The 13,477-nt window shown below is 34.4% G+C and overlaps 5 protein-coding genes and 4 pseudogenes across 9 annotated transcripts, besides 3 other annotated features; 7 read left to right on the top strand and 2 right to left on the bottom strand.

Annotated features, from left to right (window-relative positions):
* Positions 1–13,477: part of a mobile genetic element that runs on past both edges of the window.
* Positions 1–13,477: part of a mobile genetic element that runs on past both edges of the window.
* TVAGG3_0241680 (integrase core domain containing protein family) lies at positions 109–660 on the top strand (the record flags this gene model as incomplete). Its single annotated transcript, XM_051227702.1, has 1 exon — positions 109–660. The coding sequence occupies one exon, from the start codon at positions 109–111 to the stop codon at positions 658–660; it is 552 nt and encodes a 183-aa protein (XP_051112688.1).
* On the top strand, positions 1,126–1,500 carry TVAGG3_0241670 (uncharacterized protein; the record flags this gene model as incomplete). The annotated part of the gene is made up of 1 exon (XM_051227701.1): positions 1,126–1,500. One exon carries the CDS (start codon positions 1,126–1,128, stop codon positions 1,498–1,500), a length of 375 nt encoding a protein of 124 aa, XP_051112687.1.
* On the top strand, positions 1,781–2,511 carry TVAGG3_0241660 (organellar and viral DNA polymerase type B; the record flags this gene model as incomplete). The annotated part of the gene is made up of 1 exon (XM_051227700.1): positions 1,781–2,511. A coding segment is annotated over one exon (731 nt), but the record flags the coding sequence as incomplete, so codon positions are not given.
* Positions 4,883–5,333, bottom strand: TVAGG3_0241650 (uncharacterized protein; the record flags this gene model as incomplete). The annotated part of the gene is made up of 1 exon (XM_051227699.1): positions 4,883–5,333. A coding segment is annotated over one exon (451 nt), but the record flags the coding sequence as incomplete, so codon positions are not given.
* On the top strand, positions 5,424–7,760 carry TVAGG3_0241640 (annotated as a pseudogene). The gene has a single exon. A coding segment is annotated over exon 1 (2,337 nt).
* On the top strand, positions 8,710–9,268 carry TVAGG3_0241630 (annotated as a pseudogene). Its single transcript has one exon. A coding segment is annotated over exon 1 (559 nt).
* On the bottom strand, positions 9,366–9,927 carry TVAGG3_0241620 (annotated as a pseudogene). The gene has a single exon. A coding segment is annotated over exon 1 (562 nt).
* Positions 11,011–12,583, top strand: TVAGG3_0241610 (annotated as a pseudogene). Its single transcript has one exon. A coding segment is annotated over exon 1 (1,573 nt).
* TVAGG3_0241600 (repellent protein 1 family) lies at positions 12,614–13,072 on the top strand (the record flags this gene model as incomplete). The annotated part of the gene is made up of 1 exon (XM_051227698.1): positions 12,614–13,072. The coding sequence occupies one exon, from the start codon at positions 12,614–12,616 to the stop codon at positions 13,070–13,072; it is 459 nt and encodes a 152-aa protein (XP_051112684.1).
* Positions 13,345–13,477: part of a terminal%2Cinverted (terminal inverted repeat of Maverick-1C transposon ID:TVAGG3_0241590) that runs on past the window's edge.

Raw genomic sequence — 13,477 nt, 5'->3', positions numbered from 1 at the left:
ACTCACTACACTACTGAAGACCATAACCATAACATACTCGGTATCATTAACCGCTTCATAAGGACTCTCAGAGATTTAAATCAAGAGCGAGACTTTACCGAAGAAACAATGAAACATTTTCTCGAAGTATATAATTCCTCAACACATTCTACAACAGGACATACACCAAATTCAATGACACAACAACAAGAAGAAAAGTATATACAAAAGAAACGAAGCCAAACACAAAATATCAGAAATTCAACACAATTTACTCTCATTCCTGGTACAAAAGTTCGTGTAGTTCTTGACGACAAACCATTGACAAAGAAACGTTTAAGGTTAAGTCGAAATTATTATATCGTAGACTCTACGCAAGGTAATGGATATCTTATAAAAGCTGCTGACGACTCCATAGCATTTTACCCTCGACATAAATTAGTCGAAAGTAGTAATGGCAAACTTGCTGAAACCATTGACGAAGCAAAGCGAGGAGTTGTTATTGAAATACTTGGCTACAACACAAACGATGACACTTATAAAGTAAGATATGAAGGAGGCGTTGAAGATGTTATACCATCTAAGAACTTGAGAGAATCTAAACCAACTCATCTGGGACCATTAGAGCGGGAGTACTGGAAAGATAAAAACATGCCAGAAAGAATAAGAAAATTCTTCTAAACTTTTTCGTTGGATGTAAATCAGACATGAATGAGAACAGTCATGATATCATTAATGGTACCATTTATTTTTGTCATAAATGACCTAAATTTATGAATTTTCATGTATTTCTTAATGATAGAAAAATAACGTTAGTTTTATTTTTTTCTAACTTTTTATCTTGTAGGTAAGAACAGTATGACAGTCGAAGCAAAAACGTTCACGAACAAATCTAATGGCGAAACATTCACAAAAGGCACTTACAACGGTATTGAAGTCTTACGTAGAGACAAGGATGGTTATATAAATGCAACAAATATGTGTCAGCAGTTTAGGAAGGACTTTAGAAGGTTGTTGGAAAATAAGTCCTGGGAAGAGTATTTTGAGGCATTTTGTGAAGAATATACCAACCCGCGGAAAACAGCGGGTTGCTTTTTATACAAAATTCATGCAGGAATTCCTGATGAAATCAAACAGGTTAGAGGAATGTATGTAGACCCAAGACTTGTAAACTATATAGCAATGTGGGCTTCTCCAAAATATTGCATAGCAGTTGGAAAAATTATGGACTCCATAGACAAGAAAGTTCATGAGAAATTAGATGAAGAAGAACTTGAAGATACAGTAGAGAATGCAAAACCTTTGTTCGAAGAAGAAGTTAGAAAAATGCATGAAAAACAAATAGAACATGAACGTGAGATATGTTCTGGTTATAGAGACTCGCCATACGAACTAGACCAATGGGAACAAGAAGATTTAAAGAGAGAATTTAGAGAATATGAACTCGCTAAGATAGCATTAGAAGCTGCAGAAGAGAGGTTAAAAGCTTGGGGTTGTTTTGTACAAAAATATTGTGAGTAAATGAACCATTTTTTTCGACAAAAATATATTTTAGGTGAAGAGGTGAGATTTCACCTCTTTTTTCACCTGTTTTTTCACCCTCATTTCTACCACCGTAGAAAACACACAAAACTCTTGAATTTGTTGCTGAACTCGACAAAAATATATTTTAGGTGAAGAGGTGAAATCTCACCTCTTTTTTCACCTGTTTTTTCACCCGTTGGATTTTCATGAATTTCCTTAAGATAAAAAATATATTTTAGTTTTTTAAAAAAATATTTTTTATTTTTATTGTAAGAACATGTTAGCAACAACAGCACCAAACTCGTTAGTCATGAACCCAACTTCAATGTTAGTAGAGATGAAAAGCTTCATTCCTTCTTCATATACTTTCGAAACAGAAATCCAGAAGATAAAGCAAGAACTGTTAACAAGTAATTTAGACTGTAGTGCGAAAGATGAAGAAAATGAACAGTATCTTTATGAAATGCAGGATATTATTGACCATCTACCTAAACTACCTGAAATCCAACAACAAAAACTAACTATTCCTGAATTCGACGAAATTGAAGTGAAACCAACTGACTCGGTAGAAATAAAGAAGTTCATACGAAAGGTAAATTATGAATTCCTTGGTTTTCATTGCAACCACAAAGTCATGGACAAAGACTGCGATATGGTATATAAGAACATCTCTGACATATATAAATCTGGGGAGTTTAAGACCTACGACAACTTTGTTTCGTTAGTTGCAAAATGTGTATGGCAGATAAGAGATAAAGATAGAAGAGGTAAGGTATGGAACGAACAGATAAGACCAACTGCTTCAGATTTAAAGAAAACCATTGACGCCTTAGTCGTACTTGCAGGTAAGGTTTCAATGTACAATGCAAAAATGAACCCGCAATGTTCAAAATGTAAAGCAGCAATGAGGAAATATAACTACTCCGTCAAAGAGATAGAAAGAATGAGAAACGACTATGCAGATTTAAAGAAAGAAGCAGAAAAGCCAGCAGAAAATAAAATGGACATGTTAGAATTTCTGAACAAAAACTATCCAACAGCAGACGATTTCCTTCTATCTGATGTCAAGAAGAAGTATAAAGAAACTTTCGGTATCGTTAAAACATTTGACATACTAAAAGAAGAAATAGAAGCTACGAAATTGTTTAGGATTTCAAATATACATCGTACAATTCATGTAAAACGCTTGTGAAAAAAGAGGTGAGAAAAGAGGTGAGAAAACGGGTGAAATCTCACCTCTTCACCTAAAATATATTTTTGGGTCATTTACGCTCATTACGAAGTAGTCTTGACAAAACATTTACGATGAAATCATGAAAATTCATGTACGAAGAAGTCTTGACAAAACATGTACGATGAAATCATGAAAATTCATGAGGTGAAAAATTAGGTGAAAAAACAGGTGAAATCTCACCTCTTCACCTAAAATATATTTTTATTGAATTCAGCAACAAAAATCTGAGTAAAATGGCATATGCTTGCTTCCCTCGGAAAACCGAGAGAAGGGATTCCGTATGAAATTCATGAATTTCCTTAAGATAGAAAATAAAAGCTAGTTTTTTTAAAATATTTTTTTTATTTTGTATGTAAGAACAGATAATGTCAAACAATGAGTTTGAAACAGTTAGAAAGATAGACAATGACACCAAAGTGGTTAGAATTGGTGATTTAAACGTAAGATACTCAAAGAAATACAACAAATATTCTTTGTCAGACATTATATCTCCATCTGGAAAGAAAACAAACGACTGGGTTAAAATTGCTTCAACTCAGAAAATTTTGACAAGAAATCCTGAGCTTATAATATCGGTAAGATTCTATGGAACTACAGCATATCTCATTGACAAAAGTCTTATACCAATAGTTTTGTTCTGGATTGACCCGGTTGTTGGATATAATTTCATAACATATGGTTCGTTCGATACGGAACGTTGTAGTGAAGGCTTACTTTACATCGTTCAGAAACCGAAGGACTTCAATACAAAGAGATATAAGATAGGAAGAACATATAATATAACTCAAAGATATGACAATACAGTCAATAGAGTTAAGGTTGTGTTCGTTAACGATATGAGAGCTGCAGAAACAGAACTACTCGAAAAGTTTGAGAAAATATATGGTGCTCCCACGAAAGGTAAAGAAACGTTTGAAGTAGATGAGATAGATAAAGCTATAAAATTATTTGACGAAGTTGCTGAAAAATACATGTAAAGCGTTTACCATGTAAAACGGTTGTGAAAAAAAGAGGTTAGAAAAGAGGTTAGATCTAACCTTCTACCCTAAAATATATTTTTGCTGAATTCAGCACAAAAATCTGAGTAAAATGGCATAAGATTGCGACCGGTAGAAAACCGCGGGTCGAGATTCCGTACGAAAATCGTAAAAAATTGCGAGTAGGTAAGAAATCCTGGTCGCCTAAAACACATGAAAACAGTGAATTTCCTTAAGATAGAAAAAATAACGCTAGTTTTTTTTTATTTATTTTTTTATCCTGTATATAAGAAACAGATATGTCAACATCAGAGAACACAACAACAGTTATAGTCCATGAAGCTATAAATGAAGAATATGAGTACATACAGTTTAACAAACAACTCCGTCTCATTCGTTCGGTCAAAGATGACATGTACCAAATGCAAAGTATTTTGAATACTCTTCGTTCTACAAAGCAAGCATACCATTGGTTTGAAAACCAACAGACAAAAGAACTTTTAGAAGAATTTCCTCATATGTTTGCTACCCTCGGAAAACCGAGGGTAGAGATTCCGTACGAAAATCGCAAGAATTTGGCTCCTGGTTTGAGAGGTTGGTATGTACATAGACTTCTTGTAAATGCTGTTGCAATGTGGGCGTCACCTCGCTATGCTTGTTATATTTTCATGATGTTAGATGAAATTCACAGACAAGAACGTGAAGAGCTAGAGAACAAGCTTGAAGCAAAAGATGAAGTCATTGAATCCAAAGACAAAAGCATACAGAAAAGAATACCACGTTCAGTACCAAAAGGAAAGGAAAAGAGTTATAAGTATATGATTTACACTGAAGAGATGGAAAATGAAGAAGACAGAGATATGGTTATGTTGCATTTAGTCAGAAGAAACAACAAAAGCTTTTACGACCTTGCTAAGATTTACAAATCTGACAGAAATTGGTTCTATCGCGAAAACTTACCGATTTCAATGACACCGAATGAAGATGTTAAACAGATAGTTCAAGATACGTTACCTCAAACACACTATGATATTAAAGGTTGTACAATACTTACCTTCAAAGAAGATTTGCCGCTACTGAAAGAAAAAATAACAGAGTATTTCGATAACTTCAAAGAGGAAGAATGAACAAAAATATATTTTTGGTTAAATAGCTTCAGGGTCAATTTCTTCAACCATTTCACTTCCTTCGTCAATGTCAATTGAAGCTTCTTCAACCTTTGGTAAGAACTTTTGTATAACATCTTTGTTCGTTATTGTCTTCAGAGATGAAGAATAATATTTCACAGATGTTTCACCCTTCTTATATTCTTTCTGTTCGGAAAGATTCATAGCAATACTGAAGAAGTCAATGTTGGAGTTCTTTATAATAGTATAGTGTGTATCTTTGACATTCACGAAGAAACCCTTTTGTTTCAAAACTACTGCTAACTCTTGTGAAGTATAACGTTTGCGGTCAATGACGATAGCTAATGGTCTGACATACTGACCAAACTTAGATTCTTTCACAAACTTCTTGTTAAAGATAACATTAACGTTTGAAGCATTATTGAACTCATTCTTGATGGCAGTAGCGAGAGCATTGTATGAAAAGAACTTGCAATCTTGCATGTGTTTCATTAAAATAAAAATATTAAATTATTTTGAAAAATAACTTAAAAAAATCTAATCTAATTTTTTCAAAAAATATTTTTTTATTTCCTACTAAAGATGTATCGGAAGTTGTCTAAGTTAGAACACTCGGAAATAAAACAACTTCTTACAGAAGCTAATATAGATGTTGCAAAGCATTATGCAACAAACAAAAAGGCACTCGCTGACATCCTCAATGACTATAATGGTGAAATAACTTATGATAGAATTCATGAGTTCATAAAGCCGCAACACGGCGAGGACGAAGTCCATGCAAGAGCATTTCCTTTAAATGACATTGCTATTGACTTATATCATAGACGTTCAGTACCTCATGAAGTAAGAAGAGAGATGTTTGACATAACAAATGCAAACGTTGGTGAAACAAGAAGAGCTGTACCACATGAAGTAAGAAGAGAAATGTTTGACATAACAAATGCAAACGTTGGTGAAACACGAAAGAGAGATGACACACTGAAACAACAGAGAAGAGAGATGTTTAAAAGTGCTATAGAACAAGTTCGCAAAGCTAACGATGTCATTCGTTCCATTGACGACAAACCAAAGAAGGTGAGAGATGGTTAAAGAAAGATGAAGAGAATAGGAAGAGAAATGTGAAGTCAGGCAATAGACTCATTGACTTTAACATCGAAGCTTTAGATGAACCAAACAGAGACTATTTACACAAACATTTCGGTAAGGTTTTCATGAGACTCTTAGAGAAGATTAAAATAAACTCCCAACAAAGATGGATGGTATGTTATAAACTTGGTGGAAAGTATGAATGTTCTACGTTAAACCTCAATAATATTGGAACATTACTACATCAGCTCTTGAAGGAGAACTTTATATCAGAGATAGAAGCAAATGCTGCAGGTATTGTTGAAATGCACTATGACTTCTTCTTGACAAACATAAAGAATCTTACCGAAATAAAGATGTATGATTTAACAGAATATGAAGGCTTAACGATGTCAGATGTAAAGAAAGGCAAACCAAAAAAGAGACCATATAGAGATGAAAGCACACTGACAAATGACCAGAAAGCCATTTTGGAAGCTCTTAAGCAAACAGGAAACCCAGCACTTATAGAAAGCTTTTGGAAAGATAATGGTAAAAAGAAGTTTTATAAGAAGAGAAGCGGTCAGTTCTGGAAGTATCTTTGCACATTACCTATAAATCTTGAACGCTACCAAATCTTCAATGAACTGAACAAAAGAACTGCAACACTTATGACAGAGGACAATTGTTTCGTTTATGCTTGCATTCAGGCTGGAGTAAATGAAGAAACTATTGACCACATGAGAGAAGTCATTCGTGTTAGAGACTTTCCTCAAAGTAAAGTACAAGAAATTTCCGATTCAACAGGTATAGCATTTAATGTTACCATTGGTTATTTCAATGACTCAAGACATAATGAAATAAAGAGATATATACCAAAAGAATGCGAAACTGTTAGAACTATTGACTTACTTCTTGTTGAAGACCACTACATGCTAAATGAAAGATTACCAATGACAACATACTTCATTCGAAACTATATAGAAATTCTCAAAGCTTGTGGTGGAATGAACATTGAAAAACAGATGAAGATTTATACAAAGAGAGAAGATAAATATGTAGTTCGCATGGATAGAACTACACCGCTATGGGATGTTATGAAAACATTGTGGGAGTGCAAATATTTCGAACCTATTTCTTATGGAGAACTTTTCACATATACGACTGACTTATATAAACAGAACCTTGCACCATTTAAAGATTTGACATATGCTCCAAAGTATTGTGTACAACTGAAGAAGAAAGCCGAGTCAAAAGAAGTAAATAAAAATAAGTGCAAGTTCATTCCTGAGCATGTTTTCTTTGCTGACTTTGAGTGTAGTACGGATGGCTTTCATAAAGCTTTTAACATCTGTTATGACAGTGAAGATGGTTCAGTGAGTGAAAGCATATGGGGTCAGAACTGTGCAACAGAATTTTTGGAAAGACTTCCTGACAAGAGTTTAATATATTTCCACAACCTCAGTTATGACATAAACTTCATCTTAAGACACATGACAGAAGTGAAAGGAACTCCCATCATTAAAGGTTCACGAACAATGCAAATAACTGGTTTATATAAAGGACGGGCAATTATTATAAAAGACTCTTACAGTGTTATAAATAAGAAGCTTAAACTATTTCCTGCTATGTTTAACTTACAAACAGGACCGAAAGAAGTATTTCCATATAACTACTACAGCAGTGTTTTGTTAGCAAATGACAACAGAACTGGTGTCATTTCTGAAGCATGTAAGTTTATCCATGATGCAGATACATTCATGAAAAACATAGATTCCATCAAAGGTTGCAGAATAGATGAAAACCACTTCGACTTAGAAAAATATAGCACGTTTTACTGCAAACAAGATGTAAGAATTTTAAGAGAAGGTTTTGTAAAGTTCCGCAATGACTTATTGAAAGAGTTTGATTTAAACGTTTATGACTACGTTAGTATTTGTTCTATTGCTAACAAATTGTTTGAGAACAGAGTATACTTCCCGAATGGAAATCTTTATGACCTCTCAAATAAACCAAGAGAATTTATTTCGAGATGCATTCAAGGTGGAAGATGTATGTTGTCAGATAACATGAAACAAAAGAGCAAAAAGAAACTCATTGCTGACTTCGACACTGTTTCATTATATCCTTCAGCTATAGCAAGATTTATACTTTAGAAGGAATTCCAAAAGTATTGAAGGATGAGATGTTAAGCACAGAGTATCTCATGAGACATTTATTCGATGACGACCAAAAGGAACCCATTGGTGAAAAGTTTATGTCTGGCTTCTTTGTTCTCATTAAGATAACAGAGATTGGTATACCCAGACACTTTCATTTAATAGTTTGCGACCCTGAACTAAATCCAGAACTTAACGTTCCAAGAAGTTCAAACACTTGCTGTCTCATGTATGTTGACCATATAACATTACAAGACCTCATAAAATATCAAGGTGTCAAATGTGAAGTGTTGCAAGGATACTATTACGATGGAAACAGAGATATGAGAATAAGAGATGAAGTAAAGAAGTTGTTTGAGTTAAGGTTAAAGTATAAGAAAGAAGGAAACCCCTTACAAGAAATTATAAAACTCATTCTGAACAGCATTTATGGCAAAACTATTCTATCTCCTATTGAGTCAAAAATAACCATAGTAAATGACAAAGATGCTATAAGATATGCTATAAGAAATTACAACCATATAGTGAAGTTCGAAGGTTTGGATGGTTCAGATAAAACTATTTTCAAGCTAACGAAAAGCATTTGCAGACACTTTAACTTCTGTCCACTTGGTGTTAATATTCTGTCTATGTCAAAACGTATTATGAATGAAGTATTCTGTACTGCTGAGGACATGGGACTTCAAATCTTTTACCAGGATACGACAGTATGCATTATATAATGAAGACATACCAAAGCTTGCAGCTGAGTTTAAGAAGAGATATGGTCGCGAACTTATTGGTAAAACATTAGGTCAATTTCATAGCGACTTTGCAGAAATAACACCTGGAAAACAAAGTTTAGCTTATAAAAGTATTTTCTGTGGAAAGAAGACCTACATAGACTTACTCACTAACGATTTAAATGAAGTTGCATTTCACTGCAGAATGAAAGGCGTGAAGCAAGATGTTATTGCTTTAACCGCTAATGAAATGTTTCCTGAAGCTATACAATGCTATTACAATGAAGATAAGAACATTCACATACCTGTTGGAACATATGACAAAGACTCTGAGTTCAGTTTAATGAAACTTTACAAAGCACTTTATGATGGTCAAGAGATTGCATTCGACTTATGTAAGTCATGTCAACCTTGCTTTGCTGAAAAGTTTAACTTCTCAATAACGACAAAAACAAGCTTTATTCGTAAGTTGAAGTTCTGAGGTCATGGGCTTCGCCCTTGCCGCTAGCGGCTTATTTTTGTCAGCAATGAGGTCATGAATGAGGTCATTCGTGATAAAAATAAAGCTAGCGTAGATTTTACAATACTGCGATGGTAGAGTTTAAGAGTTGTGCTTCAATGTAGAGACAGTCCTTCCCATCTGGAGGCAAGAACACTGGACATTTATGGTCATGAGTGGAGAACATGTCTATCCAAAACTCACGATTGAAGCCAGTTAATTTATAGTATTTAGGGTTAGGAAGTGGTGAAGTTCTTGTATGACCAATGAACTCATTTTCAACTCCCTTACTTAAGTTTGAATATAATATAGCTTGCTTTCTATCCCAAATGCCAGGTGTTACAATCTTTGAAAATTCATTTTTCCTCGGAAGCATTGCATCATAATTGAAAACATTCTTGAAGTCTTCATTGGGTTCAGAGATTTGAAATCTTATACGTAATGGATTTTCTTTCTTTAGCGACTTCATTGAATGGTGAGAATACAATGAATTGACAGTCATGTGTTCCATCTTCATTTTCATTAAATTCATAATGAAAGTCTATAAGTTGTGGCTGACTACCTTCTTCTTTCAGTTGTGCAAGAAACTCACGTAAAGGCTGTAAAGTTTGTACTTCAATGTTGAACTTTTTCTCGAACATCTCATTAAATGAAATCATACATTGCAACAATGTTGTATCGTCTTTAAAGTATTTGTATATGTGAATGTTTTGGGCGCTTAAAGACTGTTCGTCATTTTCTATCTCGACTTGAAGTATAAAGTCAACCTTTCTGAAAGCACGTGTTATATACATAGATGTTATGCCAATGTACTTCTCTTCATTTATGTTCACAATCCAGTCTGTTGGAAACTTAAACGTTACTCTGTTCCCCTTTATTTTGACGTCAGGGTTTTCACTACTGAACGCAACAGATAAAGGTATTTGTCTATACATTTAATTCGGATAAAAATAAACCATTTACTCTTTCTTTGCTTCAGCTTCTTTGCTTTTGCTTGCTTTCTTCTCTAGCTTTTTTCGCCAGCAAACGTGGGTTCTTTGTCTTCCAGCAGCTAATGCAGCAAGTTGTTTTTCACTAAGTTTTCTCTTTGGTCTCTCTGGCTTTTGTTCTTGTTTTTGTTCCTTCAGTTCGGATAAAATTTGCTCGCGAATTTCTTTCTTCAATGCTTCAACATCTATGACCCCTTGGGTCTTGTCCGTAGGACTTGTCTGAGTCATTTGACTGTAGATAAAAAACTAACTTAAAACTTTAACCGATGTAAAATGAGCTTGTCAAAATCAGAGCGAGAGTCTATTATATTAAATGACGCAAGAGGAATACAACATCCTTTCTATTACGTAAGTCAGAGTAAAGATGGTAAAATATACGTAAGAAAAAGAAAGGTTCCATTAGCGAATGCAGAGAGCGACAACATTAAGGTGCATGGCAAGGGTGAAGTCCACGAAGCCCATATAAAACCTTCTGTTCAAACTGAAAAGTCAATAGAACAAGAAGAAAAGAAGCCAGATGTTACTTTCAATAACGAACCAAGAGCTTATTGCAAAGTTCGTGAATTTCATTGAAAACAAACCGAGTCAAAGAACCCTGACCCGCCAGTGAAAGAAGTTGAGACAAAAGAGAATGTACAGTTCATTGAAAATGTCAAGAAACAACTTCCACCACGAATGCCAAGAAGAAGAGTGAGAATAATGAAGTAAATAGATATTTTTATCTGAAGTAAATACATGCAGAACGAACAGTTAAACGAATTTACTCCAGCAGAGCATATTCATCAGATTCGCTCATATTTCGATATCATAGACAATGCAGTTCAAATTGGTGACACTAATAGAAAATATTCTGACGCAAAGATTCCATCACAACCTGGAACTGCTAAAGATAACACATGGGTAACATTCAATCTCTCACCTCCTGGTGAAAATATGTTGGACCTTTACAATACATTCATTACGTATAAAATGGAAGGTCAATTTATTGTAGATAAAGAAATTGGTTCAGGTTCCAATAAAACAAACCCACCAGGATTTTGGATTGGTTTCGATGACGCTTTCTATGCAGTTGCTGGATATCAAATCCTTGCAAATGGTCGTATCGTATATTCTCAAGACAACGCAAGAGAAGAAGCATATATAACTTCAAACTCACAAACTACCGAACAAATAAAGAAAGTAGATGTTTTCTCAAAGACTCGACATGAAGATGTATGGAGTCATTCGGGAACATGCAGAACAGGACAAATTGTTAGTGGTCCAATTACAGCAGGAAAATCATTTGATTTTAAGCTTCGTTTAAGAATTCCTGTTAGAAGATTCCTTCCATTAGAAGCTATTCGATTTATTCCAGCTTTTGCAGGAAACATTCAGCTTAAAGTAAAGTTCAGTAGCGACGCCTTACAATGCACATCTATATCTGTAAATGATATCATTGCTTTCAATCCAACTCTTAAAGTTGCATTTGCTTCAGATTCAAATCCACCGACAAATAAATTTGTTCCATGGAATGAACCATTCACTATGATAACGAAGGCAGTAGAAGCTAGTGGAACAGTTACTATTACAACTGTAACCAGCAACTATTTCGAACAAAGATGGATTTTAATGAATGTTTCATTCATCCAAAGTCATTCTCTTTAGACCCTAACATTTATACAGAACTTGTAGAACATTATACAAACGAGGCTTTATGTTTTCCTGTTAAAGTTATGGATTGGATTCCTATGGACGGTTCATTCTCAAAGAATACAGATAGTTCAAGTGCAACATTTACAGCAGCTTATACGCCTATTAATGTTAAAAGTATTTGGGCACTATTTAGAAAGAAAGACAACTATTATGTTAATTTTGAGAACCCTAAGTTTAAATATCTTCAGCTTTCCATGGGAGCTTATGGAAATATGCCTGCAGAACCTGAAAAATCATATGGACCTGTATTTTATGAAATGGTTGCGAACGCTTGCAATACAAACAATGATATGATAGGATTTAATGAAGATGTTATGAGGTCATTGGTGGATGATGGTAGTGTGGAACATAAATGGGATAGCTATGACAACACACATTTCTTATGTGGTTTTCCAACAGAAGTGGACTTTTGCTTCCAGCAAGGTCAAACATCTACTGCTCCAATAACATACAAATTGTCTGTTAAAGGACCTATTGAACTAGCAACTGAAAACGTACCAAAGCCACTTATTGGATTTATGAGGGATTGTTGCTTTGCAATACAAGTAAGACAGTCAGGCATACCAATAATAAGACTTGACGACTATAACTTAGCACGGACGACAGTGAGGAATAAAGGATGAACGTTTATTTTTAAAGCTTATAAATGAGTTCTTCATCAAGCTCTCGTGAACCTTCACCATCTATGAAACAAACTTTACCAAACGATTATGGAGCACCTATTGAATATTTCTTACGAGCTGCACAATGGCAAAGAGCAGTCTCACCAAGGTTAGGTGTTCCACCAGCTCCTGTCAAAAATAGCATTTGGTCAAGTCCTTATATAAAATATGGTCTCCCACTAGGTTTGCTAGCTACAGCAGGAGCAGTAATGATGTTGAAAAGAAATAAAGCAAATGTTGTAAATAATACTGAAGTAGCTGAAGTTAAACAAACTCCGACACCATCGCCAAAACCAACGCCTTCACAAACAACACCTTCAATGACTCCTGAACCTATGGAAGTACAAACTCCTGTTCAAAAGTCAACTCCTAAACCGACTCCAACATTTAAACCAGAACCTACTCCTCAAATAAATCGTAAAACTCCTGCGTTTCCTTACTGAAAAAATAATGTTAGTTTTATTTTATTTGAACATTTTATTTAGAGTAAAATGACGACTAAAGTCACTGAAGCAATGAAACAAAAATTTTTGGTAGAATACATTAAATCAGGAGCGGTTCCAGAAGGTTTTTACATTCATACTATGAAGGATGGTAGAGTTCAGTTTAGAAAGATAAAGCAACCATTAGATAGAGAAGGAATTTTGAGAAAGATTAAACTTCATGAGGACAACATTGCTGAACTTAAGAAGAAGTTAGAAGAGTTGGAGAAAGGAAGAGAGTTATAAAGTAATGAATTCAACAGGGTAGAAAGAGGTAGAAACAGGTAGATCTAACCACTTCACCTAAATTTATTTTTGTGCTATGTTTTCATACGTGTGAGGGTGGTGATATCATTTATTTTTAAC

Source organism: Trichomonas vaginalis, chromosome IV (genome assembly GCF_026262505.1).
Source record: "Trichomonas vaginalis G3 chromosome IV, whole genome shotgun sequence".
NCBI lineage: Eukaryota > Parabasalia > Trichomonadida > Trichomonadidae > Trichomonas > Trichomonas vaginalis.
The sequence above is the reverse complement of the archived record's forward strand: the minus strand, read 5'-3'. Positions and strand labels throughout refer to the sequence as shown.